General features: G+C 39.8%; 1 protein-coding gene across 1 annotated transcript; it reads left to right on the forward strand.

Moving 5' to 3' along the window:
* Positions 1–2277: 2277 nt before the first annotated feature.
* On the forward strand, positions 2278–13488 carry rbm25b (RNA binding motif protein 25b). The gene is made up of 17 exons (XM_022211482.2): positions 2278–2422; positions 2894–2994; positions 3243–3460; positions 3795–3852; positions 4971–5131; positions 5347–5532; positions 5650–5733; positions 8312–8571; positions 8691–8802; positions 8897–8986; positions 9340–9413; positions 9737–9887; positions 10100–10511; positions 11159–11454; positions 11661–11759; positions 11870–11917; positions 12743–13488. The coding sequence occupies exons 2-17, from the start codon at positions 2916–2918 to the stop codon at positions 12833–12835; spliced, it is 2421 nt and encodes an 806-aa protein (XP_022067174.1). The 5' UTR covers positions 2278–2422; positions 2894–2915; the 3' UTR covers positions 12836–13488.
* The last annotated feature ends 4143 nt before the right edge of the window (positions 13489–17631 follow it).

The raw sequence follows: 17631 nt of genomic DNA on the forward strand, positions 1-17631 counted from the left end.
ATCCGCGGAGCAACTGAAGCTGTGAATAAACAGGCTTTTGGTGTGTTCAGTAAATTGCAGCTCTTCACTGTCATATCATTTATCGTTATGTATGATATAATATATCGTTCATTTGCAGGGCGAAGATAATTTGTGAAGGCTCTGAGTAACGTGAAACCATAAAAGACACGACTATTTATCGGACAACACAGCAAAATAGAGTTTATGAATATAACCAACAAGGCCAACCCCAAAATCGTGCGTACATTGCTGCCCTCTTGTGACAGGTAATAACGAAAGGAGCTTCATTCGGACACCACATTTTGATGACGGAATAAGTTCCAAAACCGTCCCCATATACTGTCGAGGTAGAATTATTAGCATCAACCTAAGAAATGTCTTCAATAATAATTACGTGTAAGTAGTTTATCTTTACGGAAATTATCCAAGACTGCGGATCTTTTTATCCGTTGGAGGAATATTCAAAATCCGGAGGGTGTACTTCGTTTCTTCTAGCACTTTCCATGAAAAACCCGCCTAAAAGCGACGTCACTGACTTGTCAGATGCAGCCCTCGCGACACAGCTGCTGAGATCTACAACAAAAACACCATGGCAACCAACAAAACTGCAGCACTGGAGTAAGTCAAAGGATTATAGAGAACAGCTCTACACTGATTGATAGTGGGATGCGTACATTAAAGTAAACAAAATATCTTAAATGTATACAAATAACAGAGGTAATAAAACGTCTGAAAAAAAATCACATTTTTTTTGGGTACAGAAAGTTCCTGAGAGAGCTGGGCCTCACACATTATTAGCAGTGTCTTGGGACTCAGTTGGCATTAGATAACTACAAAGTCATGCCAAAACTGTTTTAAAAGAAAAATCTCCACAAATCAAAAGATAGAACCATATAATATAGGAGATCCTTTGATTTTTGAGGTACAAAAGGAAAAAGTTACGCCTAAAAAACTAAATGCACTGAACTGATTGTTAAATTTCATCATTTAATGATATAATAATCAATTATTCAACTGATTAATCAACTGGCTATATGAACAGTTTAGTATTTATTATTATGTTTATCAATAATATTGCTACTTCTACCTCTACTACTACTAATTTTACAACAATGATTACTGCTACTACTACTACGAGTACTACTACTACTACTACTAATACTAAAAAAATGCTATTGTTATTGATGTTGTTAGAAGCAGCAATATACTGCTGATACTCTTAATAGTGGTAAGGTTAGAGCAGTGCTTAGCTTATACTACTGTTACTTTACTGCAGGGGTGTCAAACATGCAGTAGAGTACGATAACACAGGCCAAAACTGGCCCTCCAGAGGGTCCAATCCGGCCTGCAGGACGACTATGTAAAGTGTAGAAATTACAGAGAAGACATTAACTGCAAATTGTAAATTTGTAAAACTATAAATTTAAAATAATTTCTAGACCATGACATGTTGTTTTGATCATAAACTAAAATACTAGATTGCTCGTTGTTCCTTTGTCCTTTTGTGTCTTGTTTTTTGTAGCATGTTGTCTTTTTTTGTCTGAATTTTGTCGTTTGTCTCATGTTTTTGTCGTTTTGTTCCTCGTTTTTGTAGTTTTGTTTCTTGTTTTTGTCATTTTGTGTTTTTTTGTCTCGCTTGTGTTGTTAATCTATTTTTGGTCATTTTGTTTCTTGCTTTTGTATTTTTGTCTCATTTTTGTCCACATTTTGTTGCCTTGTAAGTTTTTTGTCTAATTTTTTGTGCGTCATTTGTCTACTTTTTTGTCATTTTGTTTCTCGCTTTTGTCGTTTTGTATCTCTTTTTGTAATATTTTGTCTTGTTTTCATTATTTTTTGTCTTTTTTGTCTGACTTGTCATTTTATTATAAAGAAAAACACTATATCATTCAGCTCCAAACACCTGTGAGTAAATGTTGTTTTCCTTTCTAGATAAACTGTGATGTGTAAGTTGTCATGTGTAAATGATATGCTGAGGCATAATGCTGCTGAATTTGAATTTATTTTTGTTAAAAAAAAATCAGTTTGTTCATAATGTTTTATAAAAAGATAATTCTTTAAATGTGAACATTTTCAGAACATACTTTTTGCACGAAAACAAAGGAAATAATTGAAGTTTACCGATTATTATGCTGTGATTTTACTGGTCCTGCCCACTTGTGATCAAATTGGGCTGAATGTGGCCCCTGAATTTAAATGTGTTCGACACCCCTACTCTACATTTTCTGGCTCCGTCCAGCGGCTCCGTCCGGATGTACGAAACAAGCGCGCATGTCGCGTGATGCGTAAAGCGCATGCGCCAATATTTTTGAAGGCCCGTGACTAGCTCGTGTGCTAATTCAACGTTCGTAACATAAGAGAGATTTTCATAATTAAAAACCGTCCGCTAGCAAAATTCATTCCTGTATACGCCACCTGTTTCGGGGTATGTATATATATGGACTTTTTCACGGTCACTCTAAACTCATTTAATTCTCTAAAGTACCCTTGCTTGTTGAGTAACACCAGTTCTAGGTAGTGTTAGCTTAGCTTAGCGTGCTTGGTGTTAGCTTTAGCGAGCGAAATCGATAGTTTCTTAGTCGCTCATATTAAGGTCGAGTTATATAGCCGCAACACGAAGTAACGATACATTTTGTGAGGATGACATTGGGTTAACGACCGACACCTCAAGTAGCTAAGTAAACTTTAAGTATTGTCATAGTTGGGTAGCCAAAGTATCAAATTTATTTACTATTTGTATGCTTATATAGCGACACAACATATTATTCTAAGCGTGCTTAATGCTGTAAGATGATGCTTGTTTGCATATAGTTGATCTGTATTTCAAATGCTGAGTTTACATTGTGTGTAAGACCTCGCTGAAGAGTTTCCATTGGTGTCACTGTTCCTTCATCAGGTCGGTCCGATTCGCACCCACAATGTCGTTCCCTCCTCATTTAAATCGGCCGCTTTTACCACCTCCTGGGATGCCCCCTCAGTATGCTGGCTTCCCCTCAGGTAAACACTCAGTTTGTATGACTGACATTTACTTGACGTACTTAAGTGTTTTACACAATCTTGCCCGTTTTAGGGGGACACACTAGCAGGTTAGTTGTTACTGTGCTTGTTGCTGGACAGGAACCTGCAGTGTGGGAAGGTGCAGTTATATTAATGTGCTGATCATGTAGTTGAAGCTGAATAGTTTATAACATCATGGCTTTGTCTCCAGTTGACAGACATGTATACATTTCCTTTGACTCTTGCAGGAACTCCGATGATTCCAGTTCACATGGGTATCATGACCCCTGGCCCTACTGTCATGGTGCCCTCTGTGCCAGTGGTCAGTAAACCTGCACTCCCCAAGAGAGACATTGCTGCTGTACGGGCCAAAGAGAATGATGAGAACAGTGGGCCCACCACTACAGTGTTTGTGGGGAATATATCGGAGAAGGCTTCAGACATGCTCATCAGACAGCTGCTGGCGGTAAGGGGTAGAATAGCATTTAAGCATGTTATGTTTTCAGTCATTTTTTTCGTCCTGGAAGTTTCTTCCAAGATGACAGATGTGATTTAGCTGCCGCATTTCAAGCCATCCAGTGTACCACGTTCCTGGTAATAATTTTTATAGGTGTAGATATATTACAAAAATAATAAATTGCTGATCTTGTTAGCATAACTAACAAGTTTCTTCTTACCTCTGTTAATAGTCATGGAGTTTTATTATATTACTTATATAGCTAACCTGTTGAAATGTTGACTTTAGAAATCTGCTTCTACTTGAGGCATGAACTATTTATACCTTTGTACTCATTTCATAGAAATGTGGAATCGTTCTGAGCTGGAAGAGGGTTCAAGGAGCCTCTGGCAAGCTTCAAGGTAACTTATTACACCCTGAGATAGCACCATTAGGTCAGGAAACACTAATCAATGGCTGATTAAATTAACAAGAATATTTTACCTAAAACTGACCTGTCAGATAAGGAAACTCGTAATCGTATGTGCAATCTGCAGTCAGGTCCGTAAATATTTGGACATTGTCACAATTTTCAGTATTTCAGTTCTGTACACCAACACAATGGATATGAAATGAAATAATCAAGATGTGTTTTAAGTGCTGACTTTCAGCTTTAATTTGAGGGTTTTTGCATCCAAATCAGGTGAATGTTGTAGGAACTACAACACATATTATATGTGCCCTCCATCTTTTTAAGGAACCAAAAGTTATTTGACAAACTAACATGAGCATAAATCAAATTATCACTTTTACCGTTTGGTTGCAAATCCTTTACAGTCAATAACAGCCTGAAGTCTGTAACTCATATCACCAGATGCTGGGTTTAGTTCCTGGTGATGCTCTGCCAGGCTTCTACTGCTGCTGTTTTCACTTCCTGCTTGTTCTTGGGCTATTTTCAGTTTTGTCTTTAGTGAGTGAAATGCATGCTCAGTTGGATTCAGGTCAGGTGATTGATTTGGATGTCTATACCTTCAAATTAAAGCTGAAAGTCAACACTTAAAGCACATCTTCATTGTTTAATTTTAAATTGATTGTGGTGGCGTACAGAGCCGAAGAGTGAAAATTGTGTCAATTTCCAAATATTTACGCACCTGACTGCACTCCATGTGAAAGGTACATAGGAGAGAAACAAGCATATCCAAGAATTTCAGAAGACTCCCACATATTATTTAACTTGCAAGAATCCATTTGTTTGTGATGTTTCAGTGGTAGACCTTAATCAGGCTGGATTTTGTCCAATTGAATTAGTGTGATTTTAGAACATGAGTGTGCTGGAGCCTGAAACTTTTGGGTATGCTTGTCCCACTACTGTCTCATGAAATAAATGTGCGATCAGTTCCTTTGTCTGAATGCTTAATGTTTTTAGCAAATCATTTGAAGCTTAAATTCTCACCACAGTTATTTTTTTATTCAATCAAACTGTAAATTCTTGTGTTTGAAGCTGTTTTCATGTCTGTTTCCATATAAATATCTGTTGCAGCATTTGGTTTCTGTGAATACAAGGAGCCAGAGTCCACATTGCGAGCCTTGCGGCTACTCCATGACCTGCAGATCGGAGACAAAAACCTGCTGGTAAAAGTGGATGCCAAAACCAAAGCTCAGCTGGATGAGTGGAAGGCCAAAAAGAAGGCTGCAAATGGGGTATGAATTTGATTTGGGAACTACTTTTGCTAGTTGTAAGGTTGATCGGTGTGTCTTTATTTGTTGCATGAAAAATCAATTATTTACTAGTCTCACTTCAGACTTCTGAACTGCTGCACACATCTCAGATTTGTTAATCAATTCAAGTAACTGTGGGCTTGCTAAACTGAACCGTAAGCTCATCACTGAACTATGTATTCTTTATCCATTGACAGAATAAGAATTCTCAAGATGGTGGAGACGATGAAGAAGAGGTTCTAGATGAGGAGACAAAGAAGAAAGATCAGATAATCAAAGGTGCCATCGATGGATTGATGCGGGAATATGCTGCAGAACTTAATGCACCTTCCCAGGATGACGAGTCCCAGCGAAGAAAAAGAAAAAAGGAGAAAAAAGAAGAGGTACACCAACCATTGTCAAAGAACTTGCATCATCCATCTCCTGGGAACAGAAATGTGAACTTGAGCATTGTTATTTAAACTTGAAAACTGACGTACTTTCCCTGCTATTTTCCATAGGATGACATTAACACTATTGACATGGAGGAGGACAAGAGGGACCTGATTTCCAGAGAGATTAGTAAATTTCGTGACACTCACAAGGTAAAGTGGCTTCTTCAATCTTGTAGTTGGCATTACAGGTTTTGGACAGCAGCTGATCACATAGTTCACTCCTAGAGCTTGCACATTTAGTTGACAGATTTACCACTTTACTTGTTCTCAGTAACATGCATACTATGCCACAAATTGGCAGTCCTTAAAATTTACACCACCAAACATATTAATGCGCCCTTTACCATTTATAATGTTTCATGTTCATTGTTTAAACACCATAAGTAGGCAGACAGCTAGTATTCTTGTCACCTTTCTCAGGCCTGATTTGAAACCTGTGACCACCGTAATAAAACTATCTAGGTGTGACCATTCTAGATCCATTTCCTCATTCATCACACAAAAATGCATGGAGACGATGTAAAGTTACTCAAAAGCTAATCTATTCATTAAACCCCACCATTATGATAGTGATCATATGGTGACTAAAGCAAGATGAATCTCAGAGCTTTGGAAAAAGTTGCCAGGATAGGATGTAAGTATAAGCCTTCATTTATTATATACATATACTGGGCGTCCCCCTCTTGAGGACTTGCATCGGGGCAACTGTGCTGCTCTTTTGTGCATGTCGGCCTGGCCCAAGTAGCCTCTGTTGAGCCGACTATTTGACAATACAAAAGTGCTTCCATATTTGAGGATTTGAATAAATGAGAGCATTGGCAGTTCCCTTGAAAGTTGCATGGGCAGTGAACCTGTGCGAGTCCTCTGTAAATTATGGTCTGTTTTAATGGTGTTCATGTTGAAGCACAAGAACTCAATAACCACTGCAGTGACTTTGGCTGTATTCTTTATTATGCTAATGTGGAGTGGGGGCGCCCTCTCCACAGCAGTATGACGATCTGAAGACTGACAAGGTGTGTGCTCTCTGTATGCTTTGGTGTGGGCTTTATTTATTTTGTGTCTTTCTCTTCATTAGTGTATTAAAGTCTGCTCTAGTTTTTCTTTTGCACAATATAAATCAGTGAGCTCATCCATCTATTTAAACACGACACAGATTAAACTGAAGTGCACAGGCCTTGTTTATTTCTTTGTCTTCAGAAAAGCTCTATCTAGTTTTTTGTCAAAACCAACTCCAACACCCTAAGACTTATTTAAAAACAGCAGAGCTGCGTGATTCCAACTTATTGCTCTGGCTAAGAAAGACAAGGAAGGACAATTCTGAAAAGGTTTTTGCCGAAATAGCCACTGTTTAGGAACAGGTACTGTGGATTGTCTGATGCTAGTACCAGTTATTGTCAGAACGTTGCACAATGCAGGTGGTCAAGTGATTGTTTAGCAATCCCTTAGTTACTGCAGAGGTAAGTAAGGCGTCTTCAGTATGGCTGAAAAAAACATCTGACATAAAATCAGTAAAACAGATTTATAATAGTCGCGCTCTAAAAGTAATAATAATACTTAACTGGAGCTCCAAAAGTTTTAAATTAGTGCTAACATCTGCCATTTTCTTTTTTACGTCGTAAGTTTCCTTTTCTTGGCTTGCGTTACACCCACGGCTTTCACTTAGTCAGCATACCTGACTGGACACCGGCTGACTGTCAGTGGTAGCCTATGACTGATGAACATGATTAGATGAAATGTACATTAAAGTGAGGTTGATTGTGTAAAGCGCAAATGTAAGAGAAATGCAACACATTAAGTGTAGTGTTTATTTTTGATAATTACATTCAAGACTGCCATTCTGCATCCAATTTTACTTTTCTAAAAATGTTGTGAAATCACATTCAAAGCCTTGTGTGTAATGCCCTTAAAGGCAGAGTTGTGGTGTGAGTGTGAATATTGAGTCATGAAGAGCTGCTGAAGACTTCTACACGGGTAAGACCGCTTCTACAATTTCATTTATCTGTGCAGAAATGTAACTGATGTTTAGAATGTTCATTTCTTGATTTAGCACTGTACCGAATGCCATATTACCCATTGTAGTAAAGGCTATTGTTGATGATGATGATAATGATGATGCTTAAGCAAGACAGAATCCCATAACATTTTTCCCTACCGTGTGACCTGCTTTCCTCCCAGGCCTAACTTAAAAGGCTTGTAGGGGCAGCGAAGGGCTGAGTCCATAGTTCAACACCTGTAAGTCACAAACAACTAGTTCAACAAAAGACTGATGCCTGTTATCTGTTTTTGTTTTCCTTGTTCTGAGAAGAGGACTCTCAAGGAGAGAAAAAGCATTGTCTCTTGCTGCGTTTTCCTCGTTATGACGGTCTTAAGTCGAACATGTCCCACAGATCCTCATGATCATTAAAGTGGTTTCCAGTTCCATTATTGCTAAACTGTAGTTTTCACTGCAAGTTTAAAGCAATAAAGTACATTGCATTGCTTTAGATGAGTGATGAAACTGCTTGTCAGTGAGGGAGAGCCTTTTTGTTGTTCCAGGTTTTCCCACTTAAAATTCCAGCTTCTCGTACAAACTTTGTACTAATTAGCATATTTCATGTTCCTCTATGAAACCTCATGGAGGAACATGACTCTGGAAACCACTTGATCTGTGCACAGTTGAAAACTGACTGCAAAGACTCACTGGATCTTGTGTGACATCAGCTGAACCTGTCTGTGTTTTGCTCTGCAGAAACTAGAGGAAGAGAAGGACAAACGGGAGAAGGAGCGGTTGGAGTTTGAGCGTGAAAGGAGGGAGCGGGAAAAAGAGCGAGAGCGGGAACGAGAGCGGCGGGACCGTGAGAGGGAGAAGGAACGGGAGAGGGAACGGGAGAGGGAAAGAGAGCGAGAACGAGAGAGAGATCGAGACAAAGACCGTGACCGCAGGACCAGAGAACGAGACCGAGAGAGAGACAGAAGCCGTGAAAGGAGCCCTGACCGCAGCCGATCCAGGTGAAGTGAAAATAAAGGGGATGCTGGAAGTTTTCCACTTCAAGTTGCCAGGCATTTTATTTCGTCCCAAAACAAACTGAAGCATAATGTGTCCATATCCATAATTTGTTTTTTTACAGGGAGGTAAGCCGAGACAGAGAAAAGAAGCGAGACCAAGAGGATGAAGAGGAGGCGTATGAACGCAGGAAGCTGGAGAGGAAACTCCGAGACAAGGAAGCAGCTTATCAGGAGGTAGAAAAGACGGAGTTAAAAACTGTAAAACTATAAACAAGAGACATTTTAATCTTCAGATATGACATTGTGGCTTTCTTGACATTTGTTGTAGCGTCTAAAAAACTGGGAGCTCAGGGAAAGGAAAAAAGCGCGAGATTATGCCAAGGATGCAGAGAGAGAAGATGAGCGCCGGCGAGAAATGGTGAGAGGACATGAAGTTACCACTGATGTTAACGTGGGCATCCTACACTACTTTGAACAGTTGAAGAGGAAACAGCAGCCATTTAAAAAAACAGTATATTAACCTAACATTTTTTTTTTTTTTTACATTTTCTGAAATCTGTATGTATTTGAACTTTAAATGACATCTTTGATCTAGCAGCCCAGGTGGGATGCATTTTATGAGTTAGCAGCCTTCCTATTTTGAAACATTGAAAAGCATAGCTATGTCCTCATGTTTTTGTGCAGCCAACACAGATTTATGTTAATTTACCACAACATTTTTTTTTTAGCAGAAATGGTTATTTGCCTGAATTTATTTTCATTATTATTCAGGTAAAAGAAGGCAAACGACTGAAAGAGTTTCTAGAAGACTATGATGATGACAGAGATGACCCCAAGTATTACAGGTGAGCAACAGAAAATATTCACAGTCTTGTTTTTGTATAAGATAAGCAGATTGTCCCTCAAAAATAAATGGACACGCATGCCTCTGACAATAAAATTTGCATCTGATGCCTTTAAATGTGTGTTAGATGTGTGATGCTACAGAGACTATACCTTTAGATATTCATTTGATGATCAGTGTGACAGATGCGAGCTGACCATGGAAAAACATCATAAAAATGTAGCAGCAGATGCTGTTTGACTAAGATCTAAATCACAGCAGTATGTGCAATACTGCAGTTATGACCATTGTTCTAAAGGATGTCATTTTCGGTGTGACCCCTAGGGGCAGTGCACTGCAGAAACGTCTCAGAGACCGAGAGAAGGAGATGGAGGCGGATGAGCGTGACAGGAAGAGAGAGAAGGAGGAGCTGGAGGAGATCAGACAGAGGCTGCTAGACGAGGGACATCCAGACCCAGACGCAGAGCTACGCAGGGTATGTTAGTCTGTAAACATAATGTGTGTGTTTGCAGGCGTCTGTGTGTAGTTGGTGTGCATGCTGTCTGTTGTCTTTGTGAAGGTCACTTCACTCATCTGAGTCCGTCTGCATGTCGGAGCTGTCCAGCTTTCATTGTATCTTAACCTTCTTTTCTGTAAAATGCTGTGATTGGGTCATCATTTCTGCATGCTTTCCTGTAATTGGTCCAGATGGAGGAGGAAGAGGAGGAGCGTCTAAGACAGCTTCCCATCATCCAAGAGCCGGAACCTGAGGAAGAACGGGAACGACACAGGGGTTCACGAGAACGCCGAGAGCGTCGACAGGAACCGGACAGAACGGAATCACGCTCACGGCGCAACCACTCAGACGATGAGGTGGAGGAGGGTGAGGAGGAGGATTATGACAATGATGGGGATAACTCTGACGCCAAACCTTGCTTAAAGCCCACAATGCGGCCCATCACAGCAGCACCTTCAGTGTCGTCTGCCAGTGGCAATGTGTCCCCAAACACACCTGGAGATGAATCACCCTGCGGCATCATCATCCCTCATGAGAACTCGCCCCCTGAGGCTCTGCCACAGGAGGAACACAGGCCAAAGATTGGCCTCAGCCTGAAACTTGGTGAGTCTAGAAGAGCTCAGACTTCAGACATGAAACACTCAGATATAGTTGAAGCAAATGATCAGGTAGCAGATGAACTAAAACGGCACACGTTTTTAAATGATTGTTTTTTTTTTAAGCAAATGCCAAACTTGTGCTGGTATCTTCTTAAATATGCTGCATGCGACATTTGGAACCACTGGGTGTCGACGGTCACATTTGTACCGGAAAAGGGTTTGACGAGAGCCAACGAAAATAGTCAGCCACAACCATTAGCTCATGCTGAAATTTCAAAATTCATTGAATGATCGTTTAGTCTTTATCTTCCATTGACGCTTCCCTCCTTGCTCTTTGAAACAGTGACATACTGCAGTGACAAAGTGGCACAGCTGCACTGCTGGAGAAAAATGTTAACTACCATAGTATAAGCAGATTTTCCTCTGTAACAAGATTGTTTTAAATATATCAAATTTCGTATTTCTGTAGATAACTGTTGGATGCTCAAGATCGTACTAGTCCTGCTAAAGTGAAAATTGGTGCAGATCACTGAAAGGGAGCATCTTTCTAGACTCTGTTCTAAACCTGTCAAACATCAAAGGGACTTGAAGAGTTGGGTAGGATTCAGTCACTGCAGGTGAATCTGACGTAATTAATTCTTGTATAAACAGGAGCAACAGGAAGCCCCGGCCAACCCAACGCAGGTAAGAGGAAGAAGCTTCCCGTGGACAGTGTTTTTGACAAGTTTGATGACGAGGAGGCTGATGAACAACCACGCAAGAGGAAGCTAGTGCCCCTGGATTATGATGATGAAAAGAGCCTCGGGGTGGATGGTGCTGGGCTCTCCAACATTAAGGGAGCAAATGCTGAGGAGAAACGCAAACACATCAAGAGCCTGATAGAAAAGATTCCCACAGCAAAACCTGAGCTCTTCTCCTACCCACTGGATTGGTCTATGGTGGACACGGTGAGAAAAATCTGATGTATTTTGTTTTTTAAATCTCTCTGCAGGCAAATAAACATCAAACACTGGAGTTTAAAATGTGGGCCTTGAGGAGTTGTTGGATTTAATAGAACACAGTGGGAGTTGAGCAGGACAACATCGTAGTTTACATGATAGTAGTCGTTCATAAATGGTATTCACTTCTAAAACAAAATTTCCTTGTTCCTTAGACCCTAATGGAACGGCGTGTTCGGCCATGGATTAATAAAAAGATTATCGAGTACATCGGTGAGGAAGAGCCAACGTTAGTGGACTTTGTCTGCTCCAAGGTATTGATCATGCACTGTGTTGTAATCACTGTGTATCAACATTATTCTGACTTAGAAAGTGAAAGGAACAAAATATATTGATCCAGATGCTTTTGACTTTGTGCTTTCAGGTGATGGCTCACAGTATGCCACAGAGTATCTTGGATGATGTTGCCATGGTGAGTAATGCTACAAAAAACACTACCGTTCAAAAGTTTGGGGTCAGAGTTCCATGAAAATGCACACTTTTATTCATGTGCTAGTATAATTGCACAAGTGTTTTCTAATCATCAATCAGCCTTTCAACACCATTAGCTAACACAATGTACAACGTTACAAAGTTTCCAAGATACATGCAATGTGTGCTCACTGTTGCCATGTAATTAAAGACAGGGTTTAATCCTGAAATGTAAGACTTCACCCAGTTCCATAGATTTATTTTAGTGGGTCCTCTGCCTGTCATAGTTTTCAGATTACAACAGACAAGACCATATAATGAGAATTATGCACATTCTGTAATTCATTCAGTATCAAACTTCAGCACATCACTTAACTTGAAATGATTAATTACAACTATTGTAAACTATTTATATAATCTTTAATTTTTCAAGCAAGAATACCAAACATTAGCAGCATTGCAAGTATCTTTAACAATTGATAATGAGAAATAATCAACACATTTCACTGTTTTCTGACATTGTAAATAATACATAGATATGAAAAGAATAAGCCATTTTCTTCAAAAATGAACTGATCTATAGATCTGCTCTTATTTTTCATGTCTGTAATTTGTAGCAATGGCAAAGAGAGAAGCTTTTTAATCTGGGATGTTTGAATTTATGATGAGCTACAGGATGCCTGGTATCATTATCACTTAGCTTGTCTTGTCTTCTGAGCAAAGTCCAGTACAGTGGACGGAGAATTCCAGGAGATGTTCGATGTTTCTGTCACCAGCAACTCTTCAAGTATAGCTTATTACACTTTGCTTTTTGCTTCCTACTCAGGTCCTTGATGAAGAAGCTGAGGTATTCATTGTGAAGATGTGGCGGTTGCTCATTTATGAAACTGAAGCTAAGAAGATTGGACTGGTGAAATAAGCAAAACAACCACTGAATGAAGATGATTTTTTTCCCACCTGTACAACCTGTTTAATAGTATAGTGAAATTGTGTCACACCAAACATAGTGACTTGTCCAAATCAGTATAGACTGTATCAGCAGATTCTACTCATTTTCACCAGTTGTTCAGGTTACATCTTTTTTTTTCTTTTCTTTCCCCCAACATACTCAGGCTACATCTGCCCCCTATTTGCAGGTAGTGACTATGACAATGTTCTTTTGTGTATATACAGTACTTCACTGTTTGGCTGTGATGAAAGGAAGCTACTGACAGGCACACGGGACCATTGTTAAGTTGCAGATGGGGTCCTACACTTTCTATACTGGGTTGGATGCCAACACACACTTTGTGGGACGAGTAACCAGCCGCAGGCAATCGGTTTCCTGCATCATGAACTTTACTTCAAAGCTGTGGAGGTTTGGCAACTGGCTTAGTTGAATGTGTTTTTTTTTTTTTTTTAATGTGGACGTAGACATGTATAACCACTACAAGGATGTAATGTTTTTTTAACAGGGGTATTTATTATGGGTTTTGGACACAACTCCGGTTTATTTCTGTTCAGTAGACACATCTTCACCTTTTATTTTGTTCATCACATTCCTGATAAAGTGTTGGTAGTTTCTCATCGCCAGACCATCTCAGAAAACATCTCCTTGTCAATGAACCGCGTCTACTGACAAGACCCACAAACTATCTTGGGTGGTGCCATCCCTAAGGCTGTAGAAGCACACGCATCATAACCACTATAGGAAAATGAGCTAAGGGGAAAAAATGATTTGAAGTTGTGAAGATGCTCTCCATTTGTTTTTGTATTGGTGAAAATTTCATAAAATAGATTTTTATTATAAACCTATTACTGATTTTCTTACTACTAACCACACCAAATTACTGCCTTCAAATCTGACTTCCCTGAATTAAGAAGTGAGATTTTAGCACCATATAATGAATAAACAGATTAACCACAGCTTACAAGAAAGGTTTAGACAGACCACTGAAAGAATTTCCCAATGAGCTACAAGACAAAATCCACTCCTGATTCTATGCAGAAGTACAAGATTATTTGAAGGTAATATAGAGGATATACTCGGATAACTTTCCCAAATTTTCTAAACTTTCGTACAAGTTGCCCTCAAAAGGAACTTTTACCAAAGAACTAAATCTGATACTTAGTTCTTGATGTTCTATCCTCTCATCCATCATGTAAAAAACTGAAGAAACTTTGTGGATGTCACAGGGGAACACGACTGCACTGAACTTGAAAAACTGTTAACCTAATCTACTACTGGTTGCTGAAGCAGTCATTTAAAAGAAATTTCTTTCACAAGATAATATGAAATTATGATCAGAATTTGCATCATGGCTACCAATTTAAAAGTAAAATAATTTATTTACACATTTGAATTTTTAATACAGGCGCATCTCATATAATTAGAATATGGTGGGAAAAGTTCTATATTTTTCAGCAGATATTGCTCAAAATGTCTTCTAGACTCATTACACATCAAGGCTTGAAACATTTCAGCCTTTATTTGTTTAAACTTGATGATACTGACCACAGCTCATGACGTTACAGCTCTTGAACTACTGCAGCAGTACTGCGTGGCATGGAAGCAATCAGCTTGTGGCACTGCTGAGGCGTTACGAACGTCCAGGTGGCCTTGACAGCAGCCTTCAGCTCTTTCTTTTTGCTTCTGGTTCGTCCTATTCTCTTCTTCACAATACGCCACAGATTTTCTGTGGAGTTCAGATATGGTGAGTTGGCTGGCCAAACAAGCGCTATAATGCTCCACACACATTGGCTACTTCTGAGTGATTTTGGAAGTGTGGGGAGATGCCAGGTCTAGCTGGAAGGCAAAATCTGCATCCCCAAAAAGCTCTTCAGTAGATGTAGGCATGTAGTGCTCCAAACTTGGCACTTAAACCATCACTGACTGTGGATACTTCACACTGGACTTCAAGCAGCTTTGATCCTGGGCCTCTCCACTTTTCCTCAAGACTCTGGGACCTTGAGTTCCAAAAGAAATAGAAAATTTACCTGTAAAGAGGACTTTGGATCACTTGGCAACAGTACAGTTCTTTCTCTTTTATCAGAAGTAAGATACCCTTGATGTTACTGGTTGCTCAGGAGAGGCTTGACTACAGTAATTTGACACTTGTAGCTCATTTCCTGGACATGCCTGTTAGTGGTGGCTCTGTATGGCTCCATCCTCCGTTCACTGTTTCTGAATCTCCCCACTCAAAGTTAAAACAGATAAAGAGTTGAAATATTTCAATTTATGTGTAGTGACTGTAAAACATACACAATTTTAACTTTAAGCAATGTAGGCTGGACAGTGGGCTTGGGATCTTTCTGCATGGAGTTTCCATGTTCTCCCTGTGCACACGTAGGTTTTCACTGGGTTCTCCGGCTTCCTCCCACAGTCCAAAAACATGCTGGGATTAATTGGTGATTCTAAATTGTCTATAAGTGTGAATGTGACTGTTTGTCTCAATGTGTATTTTAATTATATGAGATAGGGCTGGGCGATATGGAAAAAATCATATACCACGATATGGATTATTTCATATCACGATATATCAAAATACCACAAGTTTTTCGTGGACCTTCTTTAGGTGATAGAGGTTTGTTGTGTTGGCATTGGGCGCAGAAATAGTCTTGTAGCATAGTTTGCATATGGCCGTCTTCTGCTCCGTGTCGGACCTCTTGAACCCAAAATGTAACCAAATCACAGACGTACCCCCTCTTTTTGGTAAAAGTCCTTCTTCTTGGGCTGCCTGCGTCGCTGTCTCTGTCTGTTGCAACTCTGGGCATAAAACTTCAACCTGTTGTGCGTCCATCGTTCAGCGCTCATGTGTTAAGTAACATAAAGCATGTCACAAACCCACGTGAGAATCAAAGAACGTCAAGCAGCGCCATGTCGCAAAACCATAAGACAGAGTTTCTTTGCAAAAATCTCTTTTTTATTCTCCTTTATTTCCACTTATATAAATCTAGAGTATTTATAGTGACAAGAAAACACCAATACAATCGTTGCAGCTATTTAATGATATATTTGCTGTAATAATTGATAAAATTAGGTTAGAAACTGCTCAGCTGCCCGACCATGGTCAGAGAGCACAGGGAGGTCAGTTCTCCAGGGCCCCCAGTGATCTGATTGGCCACCCCGTGTGCTCCCCCAAAACTTTTGTTGGAAATTTACATTGCTGATATTCTGATTTCCGACGTTCCTGAATGCAACTTCGTTGTCCTACTGCACCTGAATGCACCAATGACGTTAGTTTGATCTTCTGATTGTATTTCATTTGGATTTGAAGAAGCTTTGAAGATGTTTCCTGATGCCGGAGGAGACGACCAGCAGCTTTGTACCTTTGCGGTAAGAAGACTGTCGCCGTTTCTCAGTACGTAACTGTCCCTACTTGCGTTGTCAGGTACTTGTGAAACGTCATCATCGACGAGACTGCATCGGACCAGACAAGTGTGCATAGATATGAATCAGTAGATAGATATATATCTATGGCTGCAGCTCAGTGAACAGGAGGATTTCATTAGAGGAAGTCAGACACAGTCACACAGAAACATTAGGCTCGGCCAGCAGGCAGATGGGTCCCCCCTATATAGAGCCGGGTTCTGCTCGAGGTTTCTTCCCTGTTAAAAGGGTGTTTTCCTTGCCACTGTCGCCTTTGGGCTTGCTCTGGGGGTCAGGCATATGGGTTCTGTAAAGCGTCTTGAGACGATTTGACTGTAATTGACGCTATATAAATAAAATTGAATTGAATTGAATTAGACCTCACACTAAAACGGAGCTACAGCTCTGTGTCTTGGACACGATTTATTTTCAAAGCTACATGTGTGACGGTAATAATCCCTGCCAGAGCAGACCTCATTAGCACTTCCGCTAGGTCGGCTAACTTCCGGTCACTCCATTGATGCTGTTGACGCTGTTGTAGAATTTTCACATTCCCCGGAAAAATCTGACTCCCCCTTCGCGTGAACGCGTGCGACTTGTATTTCACTCTGTGGACACTTGATGGGTTTTCAAGTATACAGTCATTACAGGAGAGAAGTTGTAGGGGGAGTCAGATTTTGTTGGGCCGCTTAACAAAATCTGACTCCCCCGACAACTTCTCTCCTGTGATGACTACATACTTTATACTTCCCACAACAGCAGCAGAGGTACAGATGTTGTAGCTGAGAAAGTTTGGAGGTTGTCACCTCTTGCATTCCCAAAATAGGAGTCAGATTTTGTTAAGTGGCCCAACAAAATCTGACTCCAGATTTTATTTCATATCATACAATCTGCACAGTTAACTTGAAAATACTTCTGTTGTCACAATCATCAGTTATTCTGTTTATCAATTCATTTTTATTTGTTTAGCACCTTTCACAGAGATGACAAAACTAAACAAGCAAAGAGAAGAAATTATGCTAAAACTATAATTAAAACTCAAAAACATTAAAAAAAGCTTATGGTAATAAAATAAGTTGTGTCCAGGGGATGGAGGGAGTTTATTGAAGTCTTCTTGGGCTCACACGGTAAATAATTTAACTTAGAAACTTGATATTCAATCTAAGGAAACTGCAGAGCGACAGAAGAACCAACAATATCTCATGTTTTCTCCTTTAATTCAATTCAATTCAAAAAACTTTATTTGTCCCCAAGGGGCAATTCAAAATTAATGAGTCGACTCTTCTGGCGTTTTCACACCAAAGAACTACAGACTCTTCACAGCCTGCTCAAACTCTTGGTACAGGACCCCACCACATGGGTCAAGA

This window comes from Acanthochromis polyacanthus, chromosome 16, assembly GCF_021347895.1.
Source record: "Acanthochromis polyacanthus isolate Apoly-LR-REF ecotype Palm Island chromosome 16, KAUST_Apoly_ChrSc, whole genome shotgun sequence".
In the NCBI taxonomy this organism is placed as follows: domain Eukaryota; kingdom Metazoa; phylum Chordata; class Actinopteri; family Pomacentridae; genus Acanthochromis; species Acanthochromis polyacanthus.